We start from the raw sequence: 18,367 nt of genomic DNA, 5'->3' as shown, positions 1-18,367 counted from the left end.
TTGTTTTCTCTCTTGTTTTCCCTCCTGCTTGTTTTATCTCCTGCTTGTTTTTTTCTCCTGCTTGTTTTCTCTCCTGCTTGTTTTCCCTCCTGCTTGTTTTCCCTCCTGCTTGTTTTCCCTCCTGCTTGTTTTCCCTCCTGCTTGTTTTCTCTCCTGCTTGTTTTCTCTCCTGCTTTTCTCTCCTGCTTGTTTTCTCTCCTGCTTGTTTTCTCTCCTGTTTGTTTTCTCTCCTGCTTGTTTTCCCTACTGGTTGTTTTTTTTCCTGCTTGTTTTCTCTCTGGCTTGTTTTCCCTCCTGCTTGTTTTCCCTCCTGCTTATTTTCTCTCCTGCTTGTTTTCTCTCCTGCTTGTTTTCCCTCCTGCTTGTTTTCTCTCCTGCTTGTTTTCCCTCTTGCTTGTTTTCCCTCCTGCTTGTTTTCCCTCCTGCTTGTTTTCCCTCCTGCTTGTTTTCCCTCCTGCTTGTTTTCTGTCTGTCATTGATAGCTTTGCTGTTACAAAAGCAAAAAAAAGCATGAAGACAGATAGAAAACAAGTAGGTGAAAAGGTGAACTGAACTGTTTAGCCATGTCAAGGTTGCTGTGCTTGGTTTGTACAGTCACTTTCTGCTGACAAACTCCCCATAGATACTCGACGTTTGTACTTAGATTAATTTTTGCAATTGGGTATTACTAAAAATGTGGCATTGTTTTGCTTTAAGGGCGTTTGTTTCCCTGGCTGCAGAATTAGGTAATTGAGAATCCAACAAATAGCATCTTCTGACGGGGAGTTCATAACTCTTTTGCCTGTTTTTTCTAAACTCCTCTGTGCTCATTTATGTGTTGTTTTAGTGCAGCGGTGGGGCTAGCGCCCCTTACCTGTCCACTCACTAGCCAGGACTATTGTAGGGTCACTCAAGGTTTCAAGTTCCTGTTCGGCGACAAGTGAGGAACTTGTATAGGGACAGGAATCCAACAATGAGCTCCTTCTGATAAGGAGTTTCATAGCTCTTTTGCCTGTCTTTTTCTAAACTCCTCTGCGCTGATTTATGACCTAAAACGACATCAAAGACGAGATGACGTTTACATGATCATAAATCAACTGAGAGGAGCTCAGTAAGAAACAGATAAAAGAGTTATAACCTCTTCTGTAATAACAAGCTCACTGACTGATTCTCAGTTTCCTCATTCTGCAGCCAGCAATAGACAGTGACACACAGAGGCTGTAGAATTCAAATAATGGAATTTGTTTTCATGAAACCCACTTTCCAAAAACATATTTTAGCCAAAAATACATTTATTTAAGAAAAAATAGTGTCCATAGCTTTGGCTTTTTTTAAGCAAAAGTTTCGTAAAATGCAAATGTTGCTAAGAAACGTTTTGCTGAATTTATTTATACAATTTATACAGATTTCAGAAGCTTAATTGGCCTATAGTTACATCTCTTGAACCTACTATTAATGCGCACGCTCGCTTTGGTTGAGCATGCATGTTTAGGTTAACATACCGAGAGGAGAAAACTCTTCGGGTGCTGGATTTTTCCCCATGTTAAAGAATCAGGCATACTGAAATCCAACATGCCTGATCTCGCTTTCACCTGACATCTGCCATCGGAAAATACGGTCTCCATAAACATGAGATTGCTGGACTTCTTTAATTTCTCTAGATTAAAACACTAAATTGATTTTAAATATTCTAATCATCTCAAAGGATTCGTCTGCAATCGATTCTTAAAGGGATTTTTTCACCAGATTTCGGCCACCAAATGTAAGAGCAGCAGGATATAGGGGAAGAGACCCCGATTCCAGCAATGTATCACTTACTGAGCTGTTTGGTATAGTTTTGATAATATCACAGTTTTCAGATTATCACCATAGGGCTAGTTGTCACGTGCCATGTAGTCGTGCTGCTCTGTGTAACCCCGCCCCTACCACTGATTGGCAGCTTTCTGCACAGTGTGTACAGAAAGCAGCCAATCAATGGTGTGGGCGGGGCTATACAGAGCTCAGCAGTTAAAATAGAGTACCGTATTTTCTGGATTATAAGATGCACTTTTTGTCACAAAAGTTTGGGAGGAAAATGAGGGGTGCATTTTAAAATCTGAATATATCTTACTGGGAGGAAGAGAATTGGCAGGGGGCTGTCTATGCGGGCGGCCAGGTGCCTGTCAGTGCGTGCAGGCGGCTGCATCTCTGTGCCGGCGGCCGGCTGCCTCTCTGTGCAGGTGGGCGGGCATCCTGCTGGTTGCCATTCTGTGTGGGCGGCTTGCTAGCTGTACGGACTGCGGTGGCTGTACGACAGGTGTCCCAGATGGTCTGTCCGCGGTCCGGACTTCAAATGATGGCGCCCGGAATCAGCACATGTGCAGATGGAGCTCTTGGATAAGAGCTCTATCTGCGCACGCGCCGCTCCCAGCAACATTTCTTTCAAGCCCGCACCGTCGACAGAATATCTAGGACACTCACCGCACCGGCTTACTCCACCACACAACCACCGCATCTTCCGCAGTAAGCACAGACCCACCACCGCCGCTGCTGCCAGCACTGACCCGCCGTCTCTGCCAGCACAGCCTCTGCCTCCTGTGACTCCACTACACCACCGCTGCCGCCCCCCTCCGATAAGACAACACCGGAGTAAAAGATGGACCCCGTTTTTTTTTTTATCTCTAAATTTGGGGTGCGTCTTATAATCCAGTGCGTCTTATAAAACGAAAAATATAGTGTATCTACAGCAGGTAAAATAGAGATTTTATAAAAAGTGCACCAAGCAGACCAGTAAGTGACACATCGCTGGAATCAGGGTCACTGTCTCTACATCATGCTGCTGTCAGATTGGTAGTAAACAGATTCCCTTTAAATATGCAGTATATTAGACTGTCAACAACGTGTGGTTGAATTCGGAAAAACAAGACATTTTCCAATGGAAAAATCATTCCTTTCCCAGACGTTTATGGTGGTTTCCTAAAAAGAGCCACTCCTTGGCTAGGTCCTATCTATTTTCCGTGTCAAGACTCCTAACAGAGGCTCCACGGATCGTTTTGATTTTCCCAGAAGTTTAACATCTGCATTGCTCAAAATGGACAATTCTGATCAAGATGGAACGTTCCGTCAATGGTCACAGCTATCCTACATCAATGTAAAATTCTAAAAGCATGAAGCCTACCAGAACCTTGTGTTCTCCTACAAGAACTTCGGACCCCATGGATTAGATTCCATAGAATTTACGGACTTTCTCACATCCTACAATGTGCCACCTTCAACAAATTGATGGGAACATCTTTCCCAGAAGTTTATGGTGGTTTCCTAAAAAGAGCCACTCCTTGGCTAGGTCCATCCCGGAGGGATATCTGGCTATTTTCCGTGTCGAGACTCCTAACAGAGGCTCCACGGATCTTTTTGATTTTCCCAGAAGTTTAACATCTGCATTGCTCAAAATGGACAATTCTGATCCAGATGAAACGTTCCGTCAATGGTCACGGCTATCCTACATCAATGTGTGATCATGAACCTTGTGTTCTCCTACAAGAACTTCGGACCCCATGGATTAGATTCCATAGAATTTACGGACTTTCTCACATCCTACAATGCGCCACCTTCAACAAATTGATGGGAACATCCTTTCCTAGAAGTTTATGGTGGTTTCCTAAAAAGAGCCACTCCTTGGCTAGGTCCTTCCCGGAGGGATATCTGGCTATTTTCCGTGTCGAGACTCCTAACAGAGGCTCCACGGATCTTTTTGATTTTCCCAGAAGTTTAACATCTGCATTGCTCAAAATGGACAATTCTGATCCAGATGGAACGTTCCGTCAATGGTCACGGCTATCCTACATTAATGTGTGATCAAAAACGATGATACATCAAAATCCCAAGCATGAAGCCTACCAGAACCTTGTGTTCTCCTACGAGAACTTCGGACCCTACGGATTAGATTCCATAGAATTTAAGGACTTTCTCACATTCTACAATGCGCCACCTTCCACATACTGATGGAAACAGGTGACGGGAACATTTTTTTGGGGGCATTTTTGGAAAATTTAGCGTTTTTTTCCTCTAAACTTGTGAAACCAACCAAGCTTGTTTGAGTGTTAATGTGTATCATAGCCTCTACTGGTCGTCTACAGCTATCCTGTGACCACTATGGACGTGGACGACGTTAGGCAGTGTGGTTCTGGAGCACAGCTAAGGGTTAGGTATCGCGTTCTCTGAGTATAGCATTTCACAACTAATTTTTTTTATACCTCTTGTTTCTGGGGCCGAGTCCACGAAGCCTGGAGAGAACAGATATAAAAAAAAAAAAAAACACAACAAACACAGAAAGCAATAAAACATTTTTTTTCGTGGTTATCGTATGTGCTGAGTTATGCTATAGACAGCTGTCCGTGCAGTGCATGCAGTTAGGTGAAACGCTTGGGTGAGTCTTCCGCAGCCGGGGACCCTCCAGCGGGCAGCACGACACACTCCGGCATGCTGCGCCAATCGTAAACAATGGCGGAATGCTGGGATATGTTGTTAGGCGGCTTATGGAGGACCCCCAAGATGCCGGCAACTGGTTAAAGGTTATGGCACATTTTCTCAACAAAACAGATAGTAAATCTCACATGAATGAAGAACACCATTTTATCATGTTTACAGCAGAAGTAGCAGTACTGTGAAGTATCCGCACAGCAACGGAAAACTAAGTGCTCCTTACTACAGAGCTTCTCCGGTCAGATTACCTCCTTACTACAGAGCTTCTATGGCCAGAGTGTCTCCTTACTACAGAGCTTCTATGGTCAGAGTGCCTCTTTACTAGAGAGCTTCTCGGGGCAGATTATCCTCCTTACTAAAGAGCTTCTCCAGTCGTGCCCCTTTACTACAGAGCTTCTATGGTCAGATTGCCTCCTTACTACAGAGCTTCTATGGTCAGAGTGCCTCCTTACTAGTGAGCTTCTCCAGTCAGAGTGCCTCCTTACTACAGAGCTTCTCCAGTCAATGTGCCTTCTTACTAAAGAGCTTCACAGGTCAGCGCGCCGCTTTACGAAACAGCTTCTCTGGTCAGAGTTCCTCCTTACTAGAGAGCTTCTTTGGTCAGAGTGTCTCCTTACTAGAAAGCTACTCTGGTAAGAGTGCCTCGTATCGAAAGAACTTCTCTGGTAAGAGTGCCTCCTTACGAAAGGACTTCTCTGGTAAGCGTGCCTCTTTAGGAAAGAACTACTCTGGTGAGAGTGTCTCCTTGCGAAAGAACTTCTCTGATAAGAGTGCCTCCTTACGAAAGGACTTCTCTGGTAAGCGTGCCTCCTTACGAAAGAACTTCTCTGGTAAGAGTGCCTCCTTACGAAAGACCTTCTCTGGTGAGAGTGTCTCCTTACTAGAAAACATCTCTGGTCACAGTATCTCCTTACTAGAGAGTTTCTTTGGTCAGAGTAGTGTCTCCTTACTAGAAAGTTGCTCTGGTAAGAGTGCCTTGTTTCGAAAGAACTTCTCTGGTAAGAGTGCCTCCTTACGAAAGAACTTCTCTGGTGAGAGTGTCTCCTTACTAGAAAACATCTCTGATCAGAGTATCTCCTTACTAGAGAGCTTCTCTGGATAGAGTGCCTCCTTACTAGAGAACTTCTCTCGATAGAGTGCCTCCTTACTAGGGAGAGCTTCTCCGGTTAGTGTGCCTCCTTTCTAGAGAACTTCTGATTAGATTGCCTTCATACTAGAGAGCTTCTCTGGTCAGAATGCCTCCTTACTTGAGCGCTTCTCTGGTCAGAATGCCTCCTTAGTAAAGAGCTTCTCTGGTCAGAGTGCCTTACTAGGGAGAGACCTTCTCCAGTTAGCGTGCCTCTTTACTAGAGAGAGCTTCTCAGTTACTGTGCATTTTTACTAGACAGATTCTCCAGATTGCACACCTTCTTACTAGAGAGCTTCTCTACATAGTGTGCCTCCTAATTAGAGAGCTTCTCCGGTTACTGTGCCTCCTTACTAGAAAGTTTATCCAGTGAGAGTGTCCCTTACTGGAGACTTTTCCAAATCAGAGTGCCTTCTTACTAGAGAGTTTCTCAGGTCACAGTGCCCTTTACTAGAGAGTTTCTCAGTTCCGCTGACCCACTTACTAGAGAGCTTCTCCAGTCAGAGTGCCTCCTTACTAGAGAGCTTCTCCAGTCAGAGTGCCTCCTTACTAGAGCGCTTCTCCAGCCAGAGTGCCTTCTTACTAGAGCGCTTCTCCAGCCAGAGTGCCTCCTTACTAGAGAACTTCTCCCGTTAGTTTCTTTACTTGCCCTTAAGTGAAGCTGATAATGTGGGATCCTGCTGCTCGGGAAAGGGCCTCTACTACCCCTGCAGGGTGCATTTCGTCAGATACATAACACGAGAAATCGATTTATCAAAAGGAAATGATCATCTAATCAATGGTCCGTCTGTCTCTTTCTGTCTATTGCGCTATATCTACAGTATCTCCATCCATTGCGCTGTATCTCCCTATCCTCTTTCCATTACTCTCTATCTTTATAGTTCTCTTTTTATTTTTTTGCTGTCCATCCTTCACTCTCTATTGATCGATCTCTCTCTTTATTGTTATCCTATTTCTATCTCTAACCATTGCTCTCAATTTACCAATCTCCAATCAGCCCCTATCTATTGTCTTTCTATTACTCCATCATTGGCTTTATGCTTATCCCTGCCTATCGCTAACCATTGCTTTGTATCTTCCTACAGATCTAACAAAGGTTACTTTGACTCAGACAACACAGCGCTAAGATATCATGACCCAAGTAAATAGGTGTCATTTCACAACTGACTTGACATTAGCCAATGGCTTGTGTAGAGTTATCGTTATCCTCTTAAAGGGGACCTATCACTTTCTCCAAAAATTGAGCTAAATTAGCTGTAAAATTCCATTATCTCCCCTGATTATATTGCTCTTTTCCGTTTTGCGCTATGTCGTTCCATTGCAGAGATATTTACATTTGCTGCTTCTGGAACAATATGTGAAATCTCTGTTTTACAGTTCAACTAGTCGTGTCTTCACAATTTTCTTTGAGATTGTACACTTTCACCTCTACCTCACAGGATCTGAGGCTGATAGATTAACTCCAGACCTTTGATTGGCAGCATCTGGCATAGAAGTCTGTGAAGCCTTCATAGAAGACTGTGAGGAAATGCCCAGTTGGACTGAAAGCAGGGATTTCACATAGTGCACTTCAGAAACAAATGTGAATATCTCTGCAATGCAGCAGCAGAGCACAAAACAGAAAAGAGAAACAGAAGAATCTGCATATGTCAGGGAGGGATAAATGCACAAGCCTCCATAGAAGGCTGTAGAAGACTGTGGAAAAAATGCCCAGTTGGACTGCAAGCAGAGATGTCACATAGTGCACTTCAGAAACAAATGTGAATATCTCTGCAATAGAGTAGCACAGCACAAAACAGAAAAGAGCAACATAAGCTGCATCTGTCAGGGAGGGATGAATGCACAAGCCTCCATAGAAAACTGTGAAGAAATGTCCAGTTGCACTCAAAGCAGAGATTTCACATAATGCACTTTAGAAGAAACAAATGTGAATATCTCTGCAAAGGAGTGATGGAGCACAAAACAGAAAAGAGAGTCAAAAACAGTATCTGTGAGGGAGGGATGTATGCACAAGCCTCCATAGAAGACTGTAAAGAAATGCCCAGTTGGACTGCAAGCAAAGATTTCACATACTGCACTTCAGAAGAAACAAATGTGAATATATCTGAATATCTCTGAAAAGGAGTGAAGTAGAACAAAATGGAAAAGAGGGTCAAAAACAGCTTCTGTGAGGAAGGGATGAATGCACAAGCATCCCTAGAAGACTTTAAAGAAATGCCAAGTTGGACTCCAAGCAGAAATTTCACATAGTGCATTTCAGAAGAAACAAATGTGAATATCTCTGCAGTGTAAAGATGCAACACAAAACGAAAACGAGTGTCAGAATCACCATCTGTGAGGGAGGAATGAATTTGTGAGCCTGCATAGAATACTGTGAATATATGCCCAGTTGGACTCCAAGCAGAGATTTCCCATAGTGCACATCAAAAGAAACAAATGTGAATATTTTTGCAATGGATGTATGCAGCACAAAATGGAAAAGAGCAACAGAATCAGTATCTAAAATGAGGGATGAATGTGTGAGCCTCCATAGAGGACTGTGAAGAAACGCCCAGTTGGACTGCAAGCAGAGATTTCACATAATGCACTTCAGAAGAAAAAAAATGTGAATATGTCTGAAATGAAGCGTCACAGCAAAAAATGGAAAAGAGCGACAGAATTATAATCTGTGAGGGAGCGAGAGAAGACTGTGATGAAACGCCCAGTTGGACTGCAAGCAGAGATTTCACATAGTGCACTTCAGAAGAAACAAATGTGAATATCTCTGCAAAGGAGTGACGCAGCACAAAATGGAAAAGAGCGACAAAATCAGGGAAGCTCAGGGATTATTACAAGGTATTTAACTCAATTTTATGGAGAGAGTGACAGGACTTATTTAAGTGACAAGTTATCAAAATGGTGCATTGTGAGCGATGAAACCTTTGTTATATGTATCATTCGCTATCTATTGCTATCTATCTCTAACCATCTATTCTATTTATTTATCGCTCTCTATTAGACATGTCCATGACTTGCTACCTTCCCTTGGAGGTCACTTATTTATTGAGGGTCTAAATAAGTTTTCAACAAAATAAATTAATCAGGTTTCATTTACCCCTTGATTTTGACTTGGAGGATATCCACTTTTTTTTTTTTTTTTAATGGAATTTATATATCAAAATTCTTCTAGAAAAATAGTCAACCATGTTTAACTTTGCAAAGAAGTTTAGGAAAATGAAGGTCATGAAGTCCGACCTTAATCAGCAGAACGGCTTTAATACAGAGCTCCAAGTGCGGAGCTTTCCAGATCCCAATGAAATAATAATGGGATGAGGGTAATAATGCCGAGAGGCAATAATTATCATATTTTCGGGCTGGATACTGTCAGTACTGCTGCTTCGTCGGAGACTCACTTAACCCATTTCACAGTGCAGCAGTGAACGGGTTAAGGCCGCAGAGTTACGATCCATATCATGGCACCCCATGATGAGTTATCGAGGCACGGTTTACACGTGATCATGCACACCCAAGCAGTTATTGGTTACATGCACACAGTGAGGTTCAATGTACACAATGATGCCACATCGTTCCACATTACATGCAGGAAATGCAATGGATTGTCATTACTGCCTAAGACTAGAATTAAAAAGGGTTAAATCTATGTCAGTAGTTTAGTAAGCAGGAACTCTCATCATATAAAGGTAAAAAGAAAAAAAGAAAACAAATGCACTAGAAATTAGATTATTTATTATGCCACTTTTTGGAGCAAAATCTACATAAAATGTTAAGATCATGTGATCAAATCAAGAGCTAGTGACAGTCTGCGGACACTCGCTCGTTATCCTTTACTTTAGGATGGATTCTTCCTGCCTTTAAGAAGCAATGCGGCAGCCTGGCAGGAGAACAAACCAATACCCCAGGGAATTTTAACCATATCCTAGGCTGAGCTATGCCCCTTTTCCACACTTTTCAAATATACCCCTTGACAAAGACCACAGGAGGAAACTTTTCAATGCCCAAACAGCAAACAATAAACAACAGGAATACTAAGCAGTCGACCATAACATTGCCTATAAATCTCCCTACATCAGGTTTACCCCTTAGACGCTCTGCCCGAGGCTTCTTACCCAGCCAAACCAACTCTTCTGCTTTGCACTGATGATAGGTGAAAATCCCGAAACATGTGTCTGCAAATGTAACTTTTAGATTAGTTGTATATCTTAAGGGTATGTGCGCACGTGTGCGTATTACATGCAGTTACGCTGCGTTCTGCACCGCAGCGTAACTGCATGCGTCCTGCGTCCCCTGCACAATCTATGGAGATTGTGCAGGAGCCGTGCGCACGTGGCATGTTAGAACGCAGCGATTCGGCTACTTGCCGAATCGCTGCGTTCTAAGAAGTGACATGTCACTTCTTTCGTGCGTTCTGCATGCTGTCTATAGGGAGAGGCAGCATGCAGAGCGCACGAATCTGCCGGCACCATGCGCTTCAGAACGCAGCTTTTCAGCTGCGCTCTGAAGCGCACATTTTCGGTGCGGTGCAGAGCGCACACGTGCGCACATAGCCTAAGTCATGCTGCAAAGGAGTGTTTGACTTTGGATAACCCCTTTTCTACAGCTGAAATTTGTCTTTTAAAAAAAAAAACAAGTTGTGCTTTACTCACCCTCCCAGGTCCAGCCATAACTATCCAACGCCGCTCCCAGTGTATGTTACTGTCTGCAACAATTCTAAGGCGTAGTAGAGCTACTCAGCTATAGTAATGTCAATGTAACATCAATGCAATGGACAATAACAGACGCAAGGAGAAGCGTCAGAGACTAAAGGCTACTTTACACACTGCGATATCGGTCCCGATATCTCTAGTGTGGGTACCCGCCCCCATCTGTTGCGCGACACGGGCAAATCGCTGCCCGTGCCGCACAACATCGCCCACAGCCGTCACACATACTTACCTGTCCGGCGACGTCGCTGTGACCGGCGAACCGCCTCCTTTCTAAGGGGGCGGTCCGTGCGGCGTCACAGCGACGTCACTGAAACGTCACTGAGACGCCGCCCAATAGCAGCGGAGGGGCGGAGATGAGCGGGACGTAACATCCCGCCCACCTCCTTCCTTCCGCATAGCGGCCGGGAGGCAGGTAGGGAGAGCTTCCTCGCTCCTGCGGCGTCACACGCAGCGATGTGTGCTGCCGCAGGAACGAGGAACAATCTCGTTACTGCTGCAGTAACGAGATTTGAGAATGGACCCCCGTGTCGCCGATTAGCGATTTTGCACGTTTTTGCAACGATGCAAAATCGCTTATCGATGTCACACGCAACGGCATCGCTAATGCGGCCGGATGTGCGTCACGAATTCCGTGACCCCAACGACTTCACATTAGCGATGTCGTAGCGTGTAAAGCCCGCTTAAGGCGGGCTTTGCACGTTGCAACATCGGTAACAATGTGTTACCGATGCTGCAGCGATAGTCCCGCCCCCGTCGCACGTTCGATATATAGTGAAAGCTGCTGTAGCGATTATTATCGCTACGGCAGCTTTACACGCACATACCTGCCGTGCGACGTCCCTCTGGCCGGCGACCCGCCTCCTTCCTTAGGGGGCGGGTCGTGCGGCGTCACAGTGACGTCACACGGCAGGCGGCCAATTGAAGTGGAGGGGCGGAGATGAGCAGGATGTAAACATCCCGCCCACCTCCGTCCTTCTCATTGCAGCCGGGAGGCAGGTAAGGTGAAGTTCCTCGCTCCTGCGGCTTCACACACAGCGATGTGTGCGGCCGCAGGAACGAGGAACTACATCGTACCTGTCGCTCCCCCGGCATTATGGAAATGTCGGAGGCTGCAGCGATGATACGATGACGACGATTTTGCGCTCGTTCATCGTATCATCTAGGATTTACACACTACGACATCGCAAGTGACGCCGGATGTGCGTCACTTTCGATTTGACCCCACCGACATCGCACCTGCGATGTCGTAGTGTGCAAAGCCCGCCTTAGTGCCAGACCTGGGGAGGGTGAGCAAAGCGCAGTTTGATTTTTTTTTTTTTAAACAAACTGCAGATAGGGAAGAAAGGGGTTTTCTAAGTCAGAAGACCTCATTGATATTGACTTTTAAAATTGTAACTTCTTTTCCTTTGTGAATAAATTATTTGCAGACTCCAACATAAGCATGCAAGCGTGGCACGGCTGTACATGCATGTTTATCGGAATTAGAGATGCAAATAAACGTCTTCCAGATTAAAAATAACCAAATCTATAGACCCAAAACAAATGGTTGGATGGAAATATCTGGCAGCAAAACGCCAGGTTCCAAATTGTAGACGTAATTTTGTAATGCTGTATTCAATTCCTTCAAAACATTTGTAGGAATGCCTCATAAGTAAAAACTTCTGTGATATTGTAATTCTGTAGGTTTTTAAAAAAAAAAAAAAATGCTCTTTGGTCTTTATATCCACTGGTAAAAGAGGACAATTTGTTGGCGATACAGTCATTGAGATAACTGTTTTATACACCGAGTTTCCAGCCAAGAAAAGAAATCCATCCTCAAAAAAAAAAAAAAAAAATAGCAAGAAAAGCTAATTTTATATTTGAATTATTATTATTATGTTAGCATTATTTATATTATTGTAATCATCACTATTAATATATTATTTATATTATTATTATATTACTATTTTTAATAATACTACTTTAAATACTACTACTAATATAATAATATTAATACTAATATAAATAATGATAATAATATAAATATTTCTACTACTAAATAATAATGATGATACTAATTTAAATGAGATTATTATCATTATATTAGTAGTTGTAGTATTTAAAGTATTATTATTAAAAATAGTGATTCTGCGCTACTAATAATAATAATGCATAATTATTTTAAATAATACTTTAAATACTACTACTACTACTACTACTACTAATAATAATAATAATAATAATAATCTCATTTAAATTAGTATCATCATTATTATCTAGCAGTAGTAGTATTTATATTATCATTATATTATTATTATGAATAATAGTATAAATATTAATAATAATAATAATAATACTATATAATAAGAATAATGATAACTTAATAATAAGAATTATACTGCTACTACTACTACTACTACTACTACTACTACTAATAATAATAATAATAATAATAATAATAATAATAATAATAATAATAAAAACAATCTTTCCACTTTTCTCTCAAGATCACATCTAACCACCTGTGCACTGGACCCGCTCCCATCGCACCTCATCCCCAACATCACCGCAGTCCTCATCCCAGCCCTAACCCATCTCTTCAACCTATCACTAACAACTGGTGTATTCCCTTCATGCTTTAAACATGCCTCCATTACACCTATCCTCAAAAAGCCCTCCCTTGACCCATCCTCTGTGTCAAACTATCGCCCCATATCCCTTCTCCCCTATGCCTCAAAACTACTGGAACAGCATGTCCATCTTGAACTGTCCTCATACCTCTCCTCCTGCTCCCTCTTTGACCAGCTACAATCTGGCTTCCGACCACATCACTCTACTGAAACTGCCCTAACTAAAGTCACTAATGACCTACTGACCGCCAAAGCCATGCGACACTACTCTATCCTCCTCCTCCTGGACCTGTCCTCTGCCTTCGACACAGTAGACCATTCCCTCCTACTACAGATTCGCTCATCTCTGGGCATCACAGACTTGGCCCTATCTTGGATCTCCTCATACCTAACCGACCGAACCGTCAGCGTCTCCCATTCTCACACCACTTCCTCATCTCGCCCCCTATCTGTCGGTGTCCCCCAAGGCTCAGTTCTTGGACCCCTGCCAGTCTCCATCTACACCTTCGGCCTGGGACAGCTCATAGAGTCCCACGGCTTTCAGTATCATCTCTATGCCGATGACACACAGATCTACCTCTCTGGACCTGATATTACCTCTCTACTAACCAAAATCCCACAATGTCTGTCTGCTATTTCATCCTTCTTCTCTGCGCGATTCCTAAAGCTTAACATGGACAAAATAGAGTTCATTGTCTTTCCTCCTCCTCACTCATCCCCTCCAAGAAGCCTTTCCATCATACTTGATGGTTGCTCACTCTCCCCAGTCTCACAAGCTCGTTGCCTTGGAGTAACCCTAGAATCTGCTCTATCCTTCAAGCCACACATCCAAGCCCTCTTCACCTCCTGCAGACTGCAACTCAAAAATATCTCCCGGATCCGTGCTTTCCTTAACCAAGAATCAGCAAAAACATTAGTGCATGCCTTCATCATCTCCCGCCTCGACTACTGCAATCTCCTGCTCTCTGGCCTCCCTTCCAACACTCTTGCACCCCTCCAATCTATCCTAAACTCTGCGGCCCGCTTAATCCACCTCTCCCCTCGCTTCTCCCCAGCCTCGCCACTCTGCCAATCCCTTCACAAGCTGCCCATCGCCCAACGACTCCAGTTCAAAACATTAACCATGACATACAAAGCCATCCACAACCTGTCTCCTCCTTACCTCTGTGACCTAGTCTCCCGGTACCTACCTGCATGCAACCTCAGATCCTCACAAGATCTCCTTCTCTACTCCTCTCTTATCTCCTCTTCCCACAATCGCATACAAGATTTCTCCCGTGCCTCTCCCATACTCTGGAGCGCTCTACCTCAGCATATCAGACTCTCCCCTACCGTGAAAAGCTTCAAGAGGAACCTGAAGACCCACCTCTTCCGACAAGCCTTCAACCTCCAATAGCCCTCAGCCCAGTAGACCACTGCACAACCAGCTCTGTCCTCACCAATTGTACCATCACCCATTCCCTGTAGACTGTGAGCCCTTGCGGGCAGGGTCCTCTCTCCTCCTATAGACTGTGAGCCCTCGCGGGCAGGGTCCTCTCTCCTCCTATAGACTGTGAGCCCTCGCGGGCAGGGTCCTCTCTCCTCCTATAGACTGTGAGCCCTCGCGGGCAGGGTCCTCTCTCCTCCTATAGACTGTGAGCCCTCGCGGGCAGGGTCCTCTCTCCTCCTGTAGATGTGAGCCCTCGCGGGCAGGGTCCTCTCTCCTCCTGTAGACTGTGAGCCCTCGCGGGCAGGGTCCTCTCTCCTCCTATAGACTGTGAGCCCTCGTGGGCAGGGTCCTCTCTCCTCCTATAGACTGTGAGCCCTCGCAGGCAGGGTCCTCTCTCCTCCTATAGACTGTGAGCCCTCGCGGGCAGGGTCCTCTCTCCTCCTATAGACTGTGAGCCCTCGCAGGCAGGGTCCTCTCTCCTCCTATACCAGTCTGTTTTGTACTGTTAATGATTGTTGTACGTATACCCTCTTTCACTTGTAAAGCGCCATGGAATAAATGGCGCTATAATAATAAATAATACTACTAATAATAATGATAATAAATAAAAAAATAATGCTAATAAAAATAATACTACTATTAATAATAATAAAAATACTATTGCTTTGCTACTAATATAAATGATGATAATGATACTGTATAATACTGTATCATCATGTATATTAGTATTATCATTATTATTTATATTATTTATACTATTAGTATTATTTATATTGTTATTGTTTATATTTGTATTATTATTATCATTATTATTAATAATAATAATAATAATAATAATAATAATAATAGTACATAATGTAGTAAAAATCACAAACATCAGATGATACAGATCCTCTTAATTGGTGTGTTTCTACCAATGGCATAAAAAAATTCTAAACTTCAATGACCTCAACGTACTGTACTATGTCCTAAACTGTCCAGTTACTGAATCATCCCACGGTAATAAGAAGTTATCTCCATCTTGGTAAAAAAAGGCATTTTTTTCTGCAGGAAGGATCCCAGCAGTTACCAGTAACCGAATGACTAATTATAACACTGCCGCAATTTCTTCAGCCGTTGGTTGATGATAAACCAGGCTTTGTCCTGCTTGGGGTCATGGTAAATCAGGACTTTTTTTTTTTTTTTTTTTTTTTTAGAGAAATGCTGTAATGTGGAAGACCGACCCAAAAATATGAAGATGAATATTTATGCCGTGACAAATGCCATTGGAAGCTTGCAGAAAAAAAAAATTAAATTTCCAAGTTTATATTATTCAAATTTAAATTGAATTTAAAAGTAAACAAAAGAAAAAGACGAAAAGTAAATCTAAATAACATATTATCTCTTCTTTTTTAACTGATTCAAATACATAAAGTTTCTTTATTTCCTAAAAATTATTGAGCATTACAATTTTACAAAAACAAAGACCGTTGTTGAATTTTTTTTCCTAAATATTTTGGATAATTTTTCCAATTTTACAAAACTGACGCCGGTATGGAATTTATACTTTAAATTCTGGAATGAGATACTGTACGTGACTTTTTTGGGCACTTATTTCCCCAAGTATCCAATGGCAATAGTCATGGGCAGGAGTTAAAACAGAATCTCTCACTGGAGTCAAACAAAACGTTTGGAAGAATGACTCTGTCTCTGACTGATAATTACTTGATAAAACAAAAAATAAAAATATTTTTTATTAATAATAAAATTAATTTTAATAATAGTATTTTCAAATTATTTTCATTTTTTAAATGTTAAATTAAAAGCTATTTTAAAGCAATGTTTTTTCTATTCCTAATGATAATATCAGAGTGAATTCTACCTATTTTTGAGGATTTTTATGAAAAAAAAGAACCCTTCTCACTAACAAATGTTCTATTTTTCATCCAGTGCTCTATCTCTTCGTTAAAATGTACAGGTGTTCAGTCAACTCCTAGCATAACAGATTGATGTGAGAACCCTCTATCATGTTCTAGCATTCCCTTTAAAGGGAACCTGTCACCAGAATTTTCGCTATTAAACTAAAAGAATCCCCTTCTGCAGCTCCTGGGCTGCATTCTAGAAAGGTTCCTCTTGCTACTGGCCCCCCTTTCAGACCTAAATAACAACTTTATAAATTATTACCTATTGCTATGGTAATGAGGTATGTTGGCCCCGGGGACGGGCTGTATTTCATCAGTTATCCCCCCTCCTGCCGCTGTTCGCCGTCCCCCAGTGTTCATTTACATAGATGAGGCCGCCGCCCTCATCTTCCGCAGTGCTCCGGTAGTCTCGCGCATGCGCAGTGGCACTATCGCGGGACTGAGCATTGTTCAAATCACGAGAGCCGGTGATGTTATTGCGCAGGCGCGAGATTATGGGCGGCGCTGTGAAAGTTATCACCAGCGTCATCCAAGTACCCGTCCATAATCTCGTGCCCACGCTTTTACCTCAGCCTTTAGCATTATGCGCTTGCGCTGGCCATTGCTTATTTTTATCATCCCCGTTTACCTTTTTGAACACAGTGCTAATCTCGCGCCTGCGCGAGACGTCCAGAGCACTGCCTCATATACGTAAATGAACACTGGAGGACGGCGAACAGCGGCAGGAGGGGGGATAACTGACGAAATACAGCCCGCTCCCGGGGCAAACAAACCTCATTACCATAGCAAAAGGTAAGATTTTATAAAGTTGTTATTTAGGTCTGAAAGGGGGGCCAGTAGCAAGAGGAACCTTTCTAGAATGCAGCCCAGGAGCTGCAGAAGGGGATTCTTTTAGTTTAATAGCGAAAATTCTGGTGACAGGTTTCCTATAAAGGTATCCTTTATTATAGAATTATTGGGGTTGTCCAATAAGTATATATATATATATATATATATATATATATATATATACATACTCTTCAACCAGTTGGTGATCTGACTGCTGGCCTATCATCATTCACGAGAGCAGAAATCTTTAATCCCCTTCATAAATGGAGTAGTACTGAGCATGTGCGACCACTGCTCCATTTCCTGTCTATAAATGTAATGGTCGCACATGCTCAGTACTGCTCTATTCACACATGGCACTTTAGAGGAGTTCTTACCACCATGACCCTCAGCGATCATACATTTATCATCCTCTAAGTAGGTGACAAATGTTGTTTTAGGATGACTCCTTTCACTTTTATTAACTTAGTTCTAACCTTTAATTAATTAATTAACATTTAATTTAATCTTTTTCTGGTTGGTTTCTCGAGGGACTTCATAGGGTACAATTTTAGAATTTGGATCAGTCATGTGACAGCCATCATTCGTCGCAAACCTATGGTTTAATTCTCCGAAGAGAGCCGAGTGAACAAATGGTATGGAATATCGATTTGGAAAATGAGGTCTTCTTTGTCGCCAAGGCCATCTCCTTGTTTTTCACCTATATGGTTCCTCAAAGTGTTAAGCAGATAATAAACACGTGCAGTTACAGGTCGACATGTTTGATGGGACAGCCACTCAGAAAACACAGTACGCAACGAGACAACCAAACATGGATACTGCACTAAGACACAGAAGCCGGGACGAGAGCCAACATAATAAAACCTTGATGTTCTACTAGTATGTTATATTGTGAACGTCCCAAGGTAGTATATACATTCTTATAGGGGTTTCTTTGGCAAAATCTGGTAAAATGACTAATCTCATGTGCTGAACAACATCTTCCATATCAACAAAAGTATTTTTTTAATTGTTTTACGTAAAAATCCCAAGGCAACAAGCTATATAACAACTAGATTCATAGCGTTCCTCAAAATAAAGAGCCATCAAAGTTGTCTTCTTTACTTTTGAAATCATAAAAATTAAAATGAAACTGTCTCTTTGATTTTAATAGTCAAACTAATGATATGGCTGTATAGGTCAGAAGGCAACGATCAAAATGACACCTGTTTTGTGGTAATCCGATGTGCCATTGCTGAGAAATCGAGATTTGAAGTTAGACAGGAAGTACATTTGGGGGCGTGTCATTTCACTCTGAGTCCATCAACACGCCCCCTTTCTTAATGCACTAC

General features: G+C 42.6%; 1 protein-coding gene across 6 annotated transcripts in view; it reads right to left on the bottom strand.

Annotated features, from left to right (window-relative positions):
• Nucleotides 1–18,367, bottom strand: part of NCAM1 (neural cell adhesion molecule 1) — a 490,562-nt gene that overhangs the window by 129,499 nt on the left and 342,696 nt on the right. For 4 of the 6 annotated variants that reach the window (XM_075328365.1, XM_075328368.1, XM_075328366.1 and 1 more), the window contains exon 9: nucleotides 4,212–4,241. The exons of the other annotated variants lie outside the window; for them this stretch is intronic. In XM_075328365.1, the coding sequence (XP_075184480.1) occupies nucleotides 4,212–4,241 (30 nt within the window). The remainder of the gene's footprint in view (nucleotides 1–4,211; nucleotides 4,242–18,367) is intronic. 6 annotated transcript variants of the gene reach the window in all.

This window comes from Anomaloglossus baeobatrachus, chromosome 11, assembly GCF_048569485.1.
Source record: "Anomaloglossus baeobatrachus isolate aAnoBae1 chromosome 11, aAnoBae1.hap1, whole genome shotgun sequence".
NCBI classification, from domain to species: Eukaryota; Metazoa; Chordata; class Amphibia; order Anura; family Aromobatidae; genus Anomaloglossus; species Anomaloglossus baeobatrachus.
Note: the sequence above shows the minus strand (reverse complement) of the source record. Positions and strands in the feature narration are given on the sequence as shown.